This window comes from Urocampus carinirostris, chromosome 19 (assembly GCF_059441175.1).
Source record: "Urocampus carinirostris isolate Australia breed hairy pipefish chromosome 19, RoL_Ucar_1.0, whole genome shotgun sequence".
In the NCBI taxonomy this organism is placed as follows: Eukaryota; Metazoa; Chordata; class Actinopteri; order Syngnathiformes; family Syngnathidae; genus Urocampus; species Urocampus carinirostris.
The window spans coordinates 17820891-17836390 of record NC_142367.1 but is presented as its reverse complement, the minus strand read 5'-3'; the positions used below and the strand labels follow the sequence as shown (position 1 = coordinate 17836390).

At 39.0% G+C, this 15500-nt stretch overlaps 1 protein-coding gene across 1 annotated transcript in view; it reads left to right on the top strand.

Moving 5' to 3' along the window:
* dnah9 (dynein, axonemal, heavy chain 9) overlaps positions 1 to 15500 on the top strand; it is a 254737-nt gene that overhangs the window by 166331 nt on the left and 72906 nt on the right. The window contains exons 63-65 of the mRNA XM_088323097.1: positions 1806 to 2010; positions 6716 to 6880; positions 12066 to 12206. Coding sequence (XP_088179223.1) covers positions 1806 to 2010; positions 6716 to 6880; positions 12066 to 12206 — 511 coding nt within the window. The remainder of the gene's footprint in view (positions 1 to 1805; positions 2011 to 6715; positions 6881 to 12065; positions 12207 to 15500) is intronic.

Here is a 15500-nt window from a genome sequence, read left to right as displayed (position 1 = left end):
CTTTATGTTATTCCTTAACAAAAAAATTCCAGTATTTCAATCTATTTAAGAATGCAGTCTGTTTCCTCACCTGTTTCCACTGTGCCTTGTTTGGATTAGTCTTCAGAATCTTTGTGTGTGTTTTTTTGTATATGACCATCTTAGAAATTGAATGGGCAAATGTTTTATTTTCATTTGATGTTACGCAACTTTGAGTTTCCAAATGTCTGTGATAAATGCTTTATTTTTCCTTTTTAAGGGGCATATATGGAAACAAATATATACAACATTTTCAATATTCGTTTTTGAGGGCCTCCATTCTCGCATTCTGGCTTCATGCTATTCCTTATCAAGAGGTTTCCAATCTTATTATACATCTATTAATGCAGTTTGTTTCCTCTCATGGTTCTTCTGTGCCTTAAGGTGTTTTTGTTTTATAATATTTTTGTTTTCTGTATATAACTTCAACATGAGAGAACTATGAGTTTCAATCAATTATATATATTATAATAAATATTTTCTTGTTTTTCACGTTTTTATTTGTAAAGAGAAACCTTAACGATGTTCAATGAGGTTTTACATTAAAAGTGTAAATAGTTATTTTTCATTATAAAATACAATAAATAAAATTATAAAATAAATGTGTAGAGCTTATCTTTTTTGCATACACTTCAGGCTGCAAGGAATGGCACTGGGTCGTAGTTTGGATAGCCCTGGCTTAAACACAGCTTTTAGCTTACCTATTCTTGAAGTCTTTGCTAGCAATAAGGAAACTGCTCGTTGAATAAAATATAGAATATCACGTAATATAATTGTCTTGTTTCTCTATATAAGCATATACAATGGAACCTCGGTTCTCGACCATAATCCGTTCCAGAACCCTGTTCGAAGACCGATTTGTTCAATCACCGAAATCGTTTTTCCCATTAAAAGTAATGTAAAATAGTTTTAATCCGTTCCAACACCCTGAATGTTTACTATGAACGTAAACATGAAGCTAACCCAGGCTAATCGTACATGAACGTGTAAAAATGAAAAAATCAGGTCGTTTACACGTCATTTAGCACAAAAAGTGGTGAGCGGTTAAAGGATAAAGAAAATAATTATGAATAGGATTTCTTACCTTTGTGGTGGTTTGCAGAAGCCATGCTCTATTCCCTCGGAAGAAGGGAAACTCGCACACCTTCTTCATATTTTGCTATTATTTCTTTCTTAAATGCAATAGTTGTACGCACTACTCTTCTTTTTTCACCTGTAGCAACTTTGCTGCTTGCACCGACCTTCTTCCGAGGCATAATAAGGGGCTAAAACACTCCGTTCACGATATTAAAAGCGAAAGCGAGAAGAAGCAAGTGCGCACGTGATAACAGTTGGTCACGAGGGGTGGGGGCAATCTACAGGATCTACACCCGTACGCCGCTCAGCATCGCACCCTAGCGTACCGGCGTTCGAACTGCATACTACAAGAATTTTTCGAAATTTTTGGTCGAGAACCGATTTGTTCGAACTGAGAGGCATTCGAAAACCGAGGTTCCACTGTACAAGATTAACTACGTCTCAGTCAGACCACGGGAATGCTATTTACTAAGCTAACTAGCTCTGCACCAAGTGATTTAAAAATATTGCACGCTCCTTTTGTGTCCAGATAAAGTTGGGAAACTGACTTAAACAAGGTTTATGGGTAATATTTTACCTGTCGCGCCATAAAACACACACTGTCACTTGCCCTAGCGTTTAAATGTCAAGGACTATCCTAAAAAGAAGTTGATACATTGCCTTTCATATCACGTTGATTTTGAATCACTACACCTCACTTTGTCCAACAGGTTTATAAAGATCGGCGACAAGGAGTGCGATTTTAAACCGGAGTTTCGTCTGATCCTGCACACCAAACTGGCAAATCCGCATTACCAACCGGAGTTGCAAGCTCAGTGCACGCTTATTAACTTCACTGTGACCAGAGACGGGCTAGAGGACCAGCTTCTGGCCGCCGTGGTCGGCATGGAGAGGCCTGACCTTGAGGAGCTCAAGGTGAGTAGGTGGGGCTAACTCTTGACATTAGGCAGACATTTTTGAATGGCCAAGGATGAAAAATATGGAAGCTGGGAAATAACCAGGTCAGACTGACTCATTAATAGTGTTATGTTTTGGCAAAGAACACGAGGGAATAACAAAAGGCACTCTGCAAAAGCCAGGGGTGTGTAAAGGGATAACAATAAACACAGTCTGGAAAACACTTCAAAAGTACAGGGAGTCTGGAATAGATCAATGACAGATAAACTCATGCAACAAATCTGGAACATCAAGGACAATCAAAGATTTGACCGCTTTTGCTGTTGGCACAGTCTTTAGAGTGATGAGAATAATGTGTAGGGTCTTCCAGTTGGTCTGCCTGTTGGCGCCCTCAGGAGGATGGTGGCGTGCTGGTTCTTAACAAATAGGATTTTTATTTTGTGGTTGATGGAATAAGAATGCTGGTGTTCAGCAGAACATATTGAAGGAGAACGTCCAGCTATCAGTAACCTTGAACTCAAGTACTCTTGGATCATGAAGCAGGACAACGATCCGAAACACACTGGCAAGTCGAATGTTTCCGGAGTAGTGTCAAAATATGGATCTAAATCCATTTGAGATGCATTAGTTTGACATTAAATTGGCGGTTCCTGATAGAAAACCCTCCAATATGGCAGAATTTTGCAAAGAAGAGTGGGCTAAAATTCATTGTACTGTTGTGAAAGACTCATTATTAATTATAGCTGTCTTAAGGTGTTTTAACTATTGTGCCTTTATAATTTGAACAGGGTTGGGTAGGGTTACTTTAACTGGATTACTTTCAATTACTTTTGGATTACTCCAATACCAAATATGCTAAGAAAAGACAAAAGAAACTAAATATGAATAAAATGACTCAATTTTGTGCAGGCTTGGGGAGTAACGGAACACATGGAACGGCAAAAACCATGTTGGCAAGCTGTCTGGATTTATTTTCATTTTGTTTCTGTCGCATTTTATGTCCGTTTTGCCCGAGATCAAAGAGATCAAAGCCAGGAGAGAAAGCTTACCACGTGTTGTGAGTCATAGTTTTAATTATATTTAGTTTCTTTTGTCCTTTTTTAGCATATTTGGTATTGGAGTAGTCCAAAAGTAATTGAAAGTAATCAAGTTAAAGTAACCCTACCAAACCCTGAATTTGAATCACTATTTCGAAACTGCTTTTTGTATTTATTTGGGTTGTCTCTGTGTGATATTAGAATTAATTTGATGATCTGAAACCTTTGTGAGTAATAAATGTGCAAAAAAAAAACACAACACAAAAATCAGGAAGTGGGCAAACACTTTTCCCGGCACAGTCCGTAAACGTAGTAAGTGATTCCTCACAGAGATAAATGGCAATATGTACAAAGTTTTCTGTTGTTGGGCGATGAAACGAAACATGTGGCAGACGTTGCTCATTAGAAGCCATCTTGACATCAGTTCAACAACAAAGACGCTTCGCCTCGGATTAAACAGCACGAGAGGACGCCACAGGTCCGAGAGCGTCTCTTTGAATGTTCTGACGGCGCCTTTGATAAGCGGCTCGCAAAGTCGTCTTCTGATCGTTATTGGGGATGAGATTGCCGCGTTTTAGCCGACATCGGGGCGAACCAAGTCCAAGCGTGACTAATTAATTCGCCGCCGCGTAACTTTTGGAACAAAGTTCTGTCGTTTTGGAGTTGGATTCCTACACGTTATAACATTCAAATAAGTGGTTGTTTTGCCCCGTCTTAGTTAAAAAAAGCTGTTCTCTAATTTGAATAATGGCTTACTTGGCTTTTCTGTCGTCAACAAGGGAACACGAGAAAAACAAATTGCAGATTAGGAATAGTTTAAAAATGTGTTCATGCAATAATTTCCAGTGGAGATTATTAGCTTATGTGGTTATTTACTAGAACAGGGGTCTCAAAGTCATTTCAGCTCCAGGGCAACATGGTAGAAAAACAACTCTCATGGAGGCCGGACTGGTAGATTAAGCAGAAAAAAAAATGAACGTGTGAGAGAAAGAAAGACTGGTAGAAACTTGACAGAAAGAAAATAAGACAGAAAAAGAGAACAGAAAAAACAAGAGAGGGAGGGAGGGACACAGAGAGAGAGAGAGAGAGAGAAAGATGAAGAGGGAGCGAAACAAAACAGGGGGAGAGAGAGAGGGAGGGAAAGGGAGAAGGAGAGAGAGGGGGTGAGGTGGGGGAGAGAGAGAAAGAAAGAGAGGGGGAGAGAAGAAAAGACAGAAAGTGAGAGAGAGAGAAAAGACAGAAAGTGTGAGGGAGAGAGAGAGAGAGAGAGACAGAGAGAGAGAAAAGACAGAAAGTGTGAGAGAGAGAGAGAGAGAGAGAAAAGACAGAAAGTGTGAGAGAGAGAAAAGACAGAAAGTGTGAGAGAGAGAGAGAAAGATTAGACAGAAAGTGTGTGAGAGAGAGAGAGAGAAAGAGAAGACAGAATGTGTGAGAGAGTAAGAGTGAAAAAAAGACAGAAAGTGTGAGAGAGTGAGAGTGAAAAAAAGACAGAAAGTGTGAAAGAGAGAAAATTTGATCAAAAGAAAGACTACTTTTTCTACTTCTACTAGTTTTACCCTCCCAGGACAAAAAAAATTGTCCAGGATCAGAATATTTCACAAGCATTCAGGCAGGTCACTCAAGAGGTGAAAATACAAAGAAAAAAAACAGAATCAGCCTTTTCGGTTTTGCTGACTCACTAGTTTCTTTTTCCAGAAATTCAAATATAAATACCATATTTTAGAAGCCCTTCAGATAGGTTACCCCAGATGTGAAAATAGCCTAAAAGTGCTGTTTCGGCATTTTTTTAAAAGAAATTCCACCTAAAAATTGCTTCACGTCTTGACATAGGTGATGCTCTAATGGTGTATAGCCATTTTAGTTTTATTTGAATTCATTTAGCTTCTGCTTCTTGATCGATTTTTTGATAAATTGGGGCTCAAAAAATGAGACAGCAGTTAGCCCTAACGTCCGCATGAGTAGCTCATGGGCCAGTTCAGACAGTATCTAAGTCATGAGCATTTGTTTCAGGAAAAAATGGTTCCCAAATCCGACATTTAGCTTTGCAATTCATTGCTGACCTTCGCTTGCCTGCGTTCGTGTGTTCCACAGTAGAAAAAAACGCAAGCCCCTTCCCAAAATATTCCCCAAAGGACCCAATTTCAAGCCCCCATTTAGCTGGGAGCTGTCCTTCAGCACTTGTAATTACCCCCTGCTGGGCAAAAAGAGAAGAAGAAAAACTATTAACCAGTCAGCAGAACACCCTAATTGGGATTTAAAGATTTTGTAGGCATTCTATCATTTTTTTTTAAGTTTTTTTTTTTTTCCAGCAACGAGAGGCCAAGCAGCAACCCTCGTTAAGGCGATTTGGTGAGCGGAGCGTTTTCGCTCTCATTAACAAACACGAGGACGGGCTCGGAATTCTTTAAGAAGACAGCTAAAGTGATAATTGTGGCAAAAGGTTGGACTCAAACCCGAGGACCCCTCCCCCCCGAGATAGCCTTCCCAAAAACTGACTTACCATTAGAATCTTAGTCCATTTTAGCTGGGGTTAAAAGCTCAGTAGTAACACAGACCTCTTTGAGGGGATTATAGAGCAAAGTCCTTCAAATGACCACATTTATTTGTGTAAAAGGCACACTCGAAAATAATTCAAAGTGTGGCTGCCCGTTATACACAAGGTTTTACGGTAGTGTATTTAGGATCCAGTACCCGTACTGTCAAACGCCACTGCACAATGCCGAGGTCCAGCTCATCTCTAAAAAGTAGGACGACGTTTAACACTGAAAAAACAACGGATACCAGATGTGGAAGGTGCTGTGTCTAAGTCAGGTCAGGAGGCATCTCCTGTTCCAGGTACCCATGAAAACCGTTATCGGTATCATGTGGGGGAGAAACCCATCCAAAAACAAAACTCAAATTGACCAAAGACAACCAAAACCTAATTCATATTTACAAAAAAAAATCCTAACCAATATAACTAAATCAATTTGACCCAATAAATGGCCAAGTTAAATTCAAAATGATAAAAAAACTAACTCAAATTGACCAAAAAACCTCCAAAAACGAATTCAAAATTACAAAAAACACCTTAACCAATAACTAAATCAATTTGAACCAAAAAAGTCAAATTCAAAATGATTAAAAAAATAACTCAAATCGACCAAAAAAACTAAATTAAATTGACAACAAAGCTAAATCAAATTGAACAAATAACTCAAAATGACCCAAAAATTACCATCAACTGACTAAAATTGACAAAAAAAAAAAAAAAACTGACCAAAAACGACCCAACAACTTACTCAAATTTGTTTTTACATTACAACTTAATACTTTTTTGTATGGCCTACAATAAATATACATATTTCATACTCAATCCTTGTAGTAATATACATTTTATAGCTACCTTGTTTAGGTGTAGCATGCACCTTTTCCGATGACGCTTCACAGTGCTAGGCCGTACAAACTCATGCCAGCTGTCGTTAATCAAGAGGGAAGAAGAAATCCAATGGCAAAACAAAGCCACCAGAGATCAGTGTTGGTGTCATTTTTGAGCAAACTTGTTGAGAAACATGGCAACAAGGACTTCATTCAAAATTTAAGCTCTTTTTAATCCTTGAAAATTAAAATGCAAGCATTTTTAAGGATTTCAAGCAACCGTACGAACCTAAAACTAACCTTTTTTTCCCCATTTTCCTTACATTTAGTCCAATTTGACGAAAGAGCAGAACGGTTTCAAGATCAGTCTGAAGTCTCTGGAGGACAACCTGCTTTCTCGATTGTCTTCGGCTTCAGGAAATTTTCTGGGCGACGCCGAGCTCGTGGAAAATCTAGAGACCACTAAACGCACCGCTGCTGACATTCAAGAAAAAGCAAGTGGATCTCATTTTCTTCATTTTTAATTTTTTTATCTTACAAACACGTTTTGAACACATGCTCTGTACAAAATATGATTACCAATGCAATTACAATTAGTTCTAGTTTTAGTATTGCTTATAACATGGGTGTCAAACTCAGTTTCGTCCCAGGGGACACAAAAGGAAGAAGAACTCCTAATTCAAAACAAAAGTATTGAAAAGTATGAAAGAATTACAAAAAAAAAACGACCTAGAAAGTACAGAAAAATACTGAAAAGCATGCAACAGCACTGAACAAGTACGGTGTGAAAGTACAGAAGCCAGCAAACTGAAACAAGTCCAAAAAAGTACTGGAAAGCATGAAAAAGTATACAAACTGCAGTTAAGTATTTGAAGTATCGAAAAGTAAAACAAAAAAAAATGCTGTAAGGTAATAAAAAAAAAATGTGGGGCGAGGCGAGCACAAGATCTAGTGACATGAAAAATATTGAAATGTATAAAAGAAAAAACAATAAAAAAAGCTGTTAAATATGAAAAATATGGAAAGGGTAAAAAAAAAGAATACAAACAATATACCTAAAAGTACTGGAAAGTATGACATAGTACAAAAAAGACTATTAGAAATAGTTAAAAGTACTGAAAAGCATTCAAAGTCTGGTACAGTCAGAAAGGTATGGAAAAGTAAAAAATGTGCTGGAAAGTATGGAAATGTACTAAAAAGTACTGAAAAGTGCTGGGAAGTACCGGAATGTATGAAATGGAACAAATACTATTAAAATGTATCAAATCAAATATACAAGTGCTGAAAAACTGTGAAAAGTATGGAAACGTATTCACAGTACTAAAAAGTACTAAAATGTGCGATGAAACGACAAATCTAATAAAAAAGTACGAAAAAGTACTGAAAAATTTGAAAAAACTGCTAGTTGTGAAAAGGAAAACAGAAAATAGCGAAAAGTAAGAAGCATCGTGTAGTACTGAAAGGTACGGTAAAAAACAAATGAAAAGGTATGAAAAAGGACTGACTAGTATGGAAAAGTATAAACACCGCTACAAAGTATGAAAAATAAAAAAAAATTGAAATACCAAATAGTATGACATCGTAGCAAAAAAAAACAAATACAAAAACTAGTGAAAAGTACAAAAAAACACAAGCATATGAAAGTATATAAAAAGTGCTCTACAGTCTGAAAATGTATACAAAGTGGTTTTTATTCTGAAAACTACTAAAAAGTATGAAAATGTGCTCACTAGTAATAAAAGAACTAAAATGTAAACTAGTAAAATAGAAACTGAAATGTATAAAAAGTTCTAAATGCATTGAAAAGTATGAAAGAGAACTGAAAGTATGATTAAAAAATAAATGAAAATATACAAACTGTACAAAAAACGGACTAAACATCAATAAATCGTATTTGGAAATAATGGTACGTGAGGCTGCGAACGCTTTTCGCGACACCCGGTGGACATCTTAAAAACTGCAGGTCAATTTTCTTTTCTCGAGGGCCAAATTAAATCTGTTGGTGTGCCTGATTCTGCCCATGTGCTGTATGTTTGACATGCCTGGTTTCCGTTGAAGTAAAAATAAAGTCTTACCAAATAATACATAAGAATTAGGTATCAGGATGCGGAAGGTGTCCTCGTTTAATGTACTTTATGATGCTGTGCAAGAAATTAATAAAAGACTATGATGAACTTGTGCAGCCATTACTGCAGAGCGCTCATAACAATGTTATATGAATGCAGTCCGGATGCTCCCTGTAGGTCTCATTATTGCGCTTCAAGTTAATTATTTGTGTGTTCTACTGGAACAGGAAAGTACACTACAGGTAGGTTCCCTACCATTTGTCGAGAAGTTACGAGTAGAGGGATATATAGAAAAATGAGGTATTATTTTTATATAAGCCACATTTGTAAATAAACCACACCCACTCTATACAGTACTAGAACCCAAACACATTTATTTAGTAACAATGACGTATTCACTGCATGTACAGGATCATTTGAATGCTGAATTTACATTGTTGTACCTGAAAAGTACATTATTCAGTCATCTAGTGAGGAAAAAAAGGCTAATAGGAAAAACCCGGAGCTCTTCTTGTTCCTTTGCCATACCTGTCAACCTGTACGTTTTTGCTGTACAAAGTACGTTCATTATGTATTTTAAGACGTGTACGACGTACAAGAAAATCTGTACGGAAAAACGCAAATTTGTCAATTATGGGTACCATCCGGTAAACACCGACTATCACGAAACGGCAAATCAATCAAGTCAAACGAGTTCGAGTTGTGTAGTGAAAGGAAGTCCGTCTCTTTTTAGTGAACCGGCTTTTTCGGCTCAACTCATTAAAAAGAGCCGGCTCTCAAACGGCTCACTTGCTTTGATGCATTATATTACGAATTATTATTGTTGTATAAAGAAGTTAAGAAAAAAGGAGAAAATGAAAAAAAGACAGGTTTGTGGTTATCCCTTTAATCAGTATATTACCAACAATAATTTAATCCAGAAAATGAATTATTAATTTGCATAAGAAAATGTATTATTCTACTTAATTATATTTGCATGTATTTTTTCCTTCTACAGTGAATGTCCAAGCTACTTAATTTTTCAACTTTTTTTATAATAAACCTCATTTCATGTTGAGCAACTCAGTATCTCACAACAAAATATTGATTAACAATATATATGATATAACGAAACACATGTACGATATAACATGTTAAACACGTTTGAACACCTTTCACAATAATAGATTAATATATTTAGAAAACGAAATGATAGGATTAAAAAAAGCACATATAATATGTGTTTGCGTTTCCTGGCCTGTGACATTGATTGGTTCAGGATGAAACTTAAAAAACGGTGTACATCAGACAAATGGCCACAAACGATGACCTGCAGGAAGCAGAACCCTGATGAGAGTGTAGAAGAGTAGGAGCAGACGTTCTGGAAGGACAAGCCCCTACATGGAATGTTCCACCAGCAGATAGTGGAGGTGGCTGACACCGAGAAACCCGACCAGTAGCTGGAAAATGCAGTACTGACAGACAGCAGAGAAGCTCTCATCATGGCAGCACAACAACAGGTCAGGATCCACCAGAGTAGATCAAACCCAAAATGCAGACTGTGAAAGATGGCCTTGAAACAGTCCAGCACATCATGGCAGGGTGTAAGATGCTAGCTGACTCAGCATATATGGATTAGCTGGAAACATTTGCAGCCAGTATTGGATAGAAGTACCCAAATATCAGTGGACCATACCACAGAAGGTCACTGAAAACACCAAGGCCAAGATCCCGTTGGACTTCCAGACTGACAAACAGCTGCTGCCTAACCAACTGGACATAGTGGTGGTGGACAAAGATAAGAAGAGAGTGGTGATAAATTATCTGGCGATCCCAGCTGATGCCAACATCAGGAACAAGGAACACAAGCAACTGGAGGAGTACCAAGGGTTGAAATCGCAGCTGGAACATAAATGGATGTTCAAGGTCAGGGTAGCCCCCGTCCCCCAAACTGGAAGAGTTGTACAAAAGATCCCAGGAACACTATCTGAAACCTGAGTTCAGTTTTAGGAACAGCTAAGGTACTGCTCTCCCCCCAGGTAGAGCGCTAGAGTCTGAGGATGATACATATTACCAGGGGTGAGGAGGATATCTATAGGTATATAAGGTATATTTTTTAGGGGACCAAGACCACCCGCGGAAACTGAAAATCCGCGAAGTAGCCGCGCCCCTTCAAAAATGCTTAAAAAAACGTATACAGTGTACCCCCTCTGTCTACAGTACAGCATATAGAATACGGGTAGAGAGAGAGAGAGTGAAATTCATGTTATAACAAAAAAAAATATAATGTAAAATATGTTGTATGTACACAGAATAGGACTGCGGCGAAACCACTAAGAACCATTGAGTATGATTGTATTGACCGCTCTCAAACACATGAAGCAATCGCAGTTTGTTTCACTTGTTTACACTACCAGTTACATATTGAAAATAAAAACAGTGAAAATGTGATATTTGATCAGTGTTTGTGAAGCGTTTTGGGAAAAAACTGTTAAAAAAATGGTCTGTGTTCATTTTAATGGTGAAAGAGCTACCTTCTGACAATAACAACATACTTTAGCTAGCGGCATCGAACGGCTTTTACAACAAATGAACAAAACCACACACAATCAGCCGTGTTTAGGTAGTACAAACAACCGCTCGCTTTTGGTATAATTTTGGCTCACGTTTAGCATTCCGGACGCTAACGTGTAGCCACCCGGAGCTACCCGGAGCAATCCGGCTTCAGCGTCGCTATACAGAGACACGAAAGCCTACGGGAATCGGAGAGGAGACGGACTCGCTAGCACGAGGTGGTGTATCCCTGGACACAAAGAAAAAGATTTCCATCTGCCGCAGGGATGTCGAACTTTTGGACTGGCGTGTGACGTCATCCACTCCGCTACAAGCACCCCTAGGGCATCATGTAAATTGTTAATAAACAACGGGGTAGACTGCTCGAAGTGTGAATTTCCCTACGGGGATGAATAAAGTATCTATCCATCTATCTATCTATCTAATAAAGTCAAACTTGAGATGAAATTTTACAGAAGAGAATATACATACGTCGCATCGCTGAGTTCCATGATAAACGAGCGCCACATAGAAGGGCGTGAGGTGGGAGGAGTTGAAGGGGGGGGGGGGTGTTGGGGGCTGAGCGAAGCGGCAATGACTAAGCATTGTGTCAGGGCCTCCCCCTCCCCTTCACAACAAGAGTGTCCACACCGTGTCCTCAGTTGACATAAGCTCGCTCTCAACGGCGTCAAGTCAATAAATGCTTTTAAAGAGAAGGTAAGGTATATTTTTTTAGACCCGCGGAGCTCTGAACTCGCAAAAGTGGAACCGCGAACTAGCAAGGTTCCACTGTATATATCTATATATAAACCTTCATAGTGTCTTAGACTCTGTATTCTGTGAAAATGTAAATGCACGTTCATACTTTGTCTCTACAAACCATTTCAATCAAGTATCTCGTGGCAGACTTTTCCTTCGCTGCAAAAAACAAACATTTTTCTAATTGTCACTTTCCGTCTCAAAGCGTGAAATTGGCCAAGCTTCTCTGGGCGCGTGTTTTAATAGCGACTCGCATCAATTCATCGGCGCGTCGACGAATGCTTTTTGTTTACGGCGGTGATTTTTGTCCCCCCGCCTGCAGGTGAAGGAATCTAAGGCGACAGAAGGCAAAATCAACGAGGCTCGGGAGCACTACCGAGCGGCGGCGGCCCGGGCTTCGTTATTATACTTCATAATGAACGACCTCAATAAAATCCACCCCATGTACCAGTTCTCTCTCAAGGTAGGCCCTCTATTGACCCACCGTGTTCCTGTGAGATCCTTCTTAACGCTCGCTTCATCAACCTGCACCCCCCGCCCCCTACTCTTCCATTTGCTCGTCGTGTTTTATGCTCTTTGCCTCCGCCTGATTGTATTTGCGGCTCCCTAACGCGGTTACCCGACGCTTAACGTCTCTCATATTGTCAAGGCGGCAGGCTCAGCCTGAGCTACGGTTCGCAATCACACTAAAGTCTCGGCGGTGCGGTCGTCGCTGTCCCTCGGCCGCGCCGGTTTTCTGGCGTAATCCGATGAAGGCGGCGTTCGACAACTTGCGAGGGAGGAAGCGCGTTATGATGCGGGATCATCCAAACCCAGTTAGGGCCGAGTTCATCTTGGATAACTTGATAAAGACGGCTCAAGTTATAAACTCTGGTTTCTCTCAGTCTTTTCCAAGTATGGCAGGTCACAGGCTGGGGTTTTTGTATCCGCCATGTACAAATTTAGGACAAGGAATACCGCATTTTTTATGTATTATTTTTGTTTTTTTAAGTTTTAAGACTTGTAAGGCAGAAGCAGTGGTCATTTTACCTCTGAAAAGTGAAGGGTCCCGGGCAGGGTTGGGTAGGATTACTTTAACTTGATTACTTTCAATTCCTTTTTGATTACTCTCATACCAAATATGCTAATAATAGACAAAATAAACTAAATATGAATACAATTACTAAATTTTGTGCAGGCTTGGGGAGTAACGGAATACATGGAACGGCAAAAATGATGTTGGCAAGCTGTTTGGATTTATTTTCATTTTGTTTCTGTCGCATTTTATGTTAGTTTTGCCGGAGATCAAAGCCAGGAGGGAAAGCTTACCACGTGTTGTGAGTCATAATTTTATTCATATTTAGTTTATTTTGTCTTTTATCAGCGTATATTTGTTATTGGAGTAATCCAAAAGTAATTGAAAGTAATCGAGTTAAAGTAACCCTACTCAACCCTGGTCCCAGGGACTCGCATGCTCAAAAATCTATGGGTCCCAACATAGATCTATGGGTCCCCAAAATTGAGTGTTATCGAAGTTGAAATTGTAAATCGGCGACAAATATATAATATAAATCTATATACAGTGGAACCTCGGTTTTCGAACGCCTCTCAGTTCGAACAAATCGGGTCTCAACCAAAAATTTCGAAAATTCTTGCTTCGCTTTTCATTCAAAAAATCAGAGTTCGAACGCCGGTACGCTAGGGGCGATGCTGAGCGGCGTACGGGTGTAGATTGCCCCACCCCTCGTGAAGAACGTCACGTGAGCGCGCACTTCTTTTTGCTTTCGTTTTTAATATCGGTGAACGGAGTGTTTTAACCCCTAATTATGCCTCGGAAGAAGGTCGGTGCCAGCAGCAAAGAGGCTACAGGTGAAAAAAGAAGAGTAGTGCGTACAACTATTGCATTTAAGAAAGAAATAATAGCAAAATATGAAGAAGATGCGGGACTTTCCCCTTCTTTCGAGGGAATAGAGCATGGCTTCTGCAGACCACCAAAAAGGTAAGAAATCCTATTCATAAATCTTTTCTTTATCCTTTAACCGCACACCAATTGTTGTGGAGACCCGGGTGCTAAATGACGTGTAAACGACTAGATTTTTTTATTTTTACACGTTCATGTTAGCGTAATCTTTCGTACGGAAGATTACGCTAACGCGAACGTACGATTAGCCTGGGTTAGCTTCATGTTTACGTTCGTAGTAAACATTCAGGGTGTTGGAACGGATTAAAACGATTTTACATTACTTTTAAAGGGAAAAAACGATTTTGGTGATTGAACAAATCGGTTTTCGAACAGGGTTCTGGAACGGATTATGGTCGAGAACCAAGGTTCCACTGTATTCATTCAGTTTTAATGATCACAGTTTATTGGTAATTCAAATCAGTTATCACTTCAAGATTCTTCAGTTCACAACAATAATGTACATTATACAAAATAATACATCTAAAATATTAGTCTATATATTCATGCACTTTTAATCATCACAGTTAATTGGTAATACAAAGCAGTTATCGCTTCAGATTTCTCCGTTCACAATATTGTACATTATACAAAATACTGAAAATACTGCCATCCACTTAACTATCTTTAGCAGTGAAAGCATGGCCAAGTATTCTTTTTGATGTCGTATCCGTTCATACCTGCCTCTCTCTTCCTGCAGCGACAGAATTTCCATAGCTAATTTGTGGTTTTCATTGTCGTTGTGCCGATCCAATGTGCTTTTCTGAAAGTTTGTATTGTGAAATGATTTATGCAATCCAGTTTTTTTGTCACGCTGTGTACACGCATCACTGAACATGTAGCCCCCATTATCATCCTCCTCATAGCGTAACCAGGAATATAATTTAGTCCATTTTGGCAGAAAAGTCGTTTTTTTGCTAGGAGTATTCTTTTATTTTCTTTTGTCGAATCGTTCGCTTCAACGCACATGTTTTCCTTGCCTTCGCGATCTTCTGAAGAATTTCTCCACCGTATTTTCGTGCCGGAATTATTGCCGTTGTTAGCACTTTCTGCATTATGTTTCGACTTATTACCGACACTGAAGAAATTACCAATTTTTTTGTTGATTTGCACCTAATACCAACTGTTTTTACGGAGTCATACTTCTCTTTCACTCGACAACCACCACAACAATGACGTCATCTCGAAGCAACGAGATCTCGTTTGCCGAGATCCGCGCGAGACCAAAACAACAATGGCGGATCTGCCTGACGAAAAGTTTGGAGTGCGGTAAAACTTTGTTAAAAAAAGAAAAAGTAATCGGGTAATAATGACAATTCGGTGTCAAAAAAGTTGCGTCCCGGGGACGCACGTTGATTTAACACAATGCGTCCCCAGCAAAAATTATGCGTCTAGGACGCAGAGACACGGGCAAACGAGAACACTGCAGAAGATGGTTTATATTGCGCCAGGGCTTCGCATTGAAGTGTGGTCAAAATAACAAGAGCTGAAGACAACATTTCTGTTGAGGATGTTTAATACAATGAAACACAAAGATAAATAAACCAAATATTCTGGGCTTGAAAGCAAAACAAAGTCCTCGCCAAACCAGAATTGACAAAATGGCTTGTTTTTATAAGAGGCGTGGTTTGACAAGATTGAACTTAAGTGAAGGGGAATCTTCAAAACGAGGTCAGGAAGTCCAGGTTCGACAAAATACCTTTATTAAGACTGAATCTAAATGAATTTTGCAGACTTTTGTAAGACTATGGATTCATCTTTAGAACACCATTTAGAAACAATGTCAGGAAAGTATAACCGGTAATGGATCGAAATGTC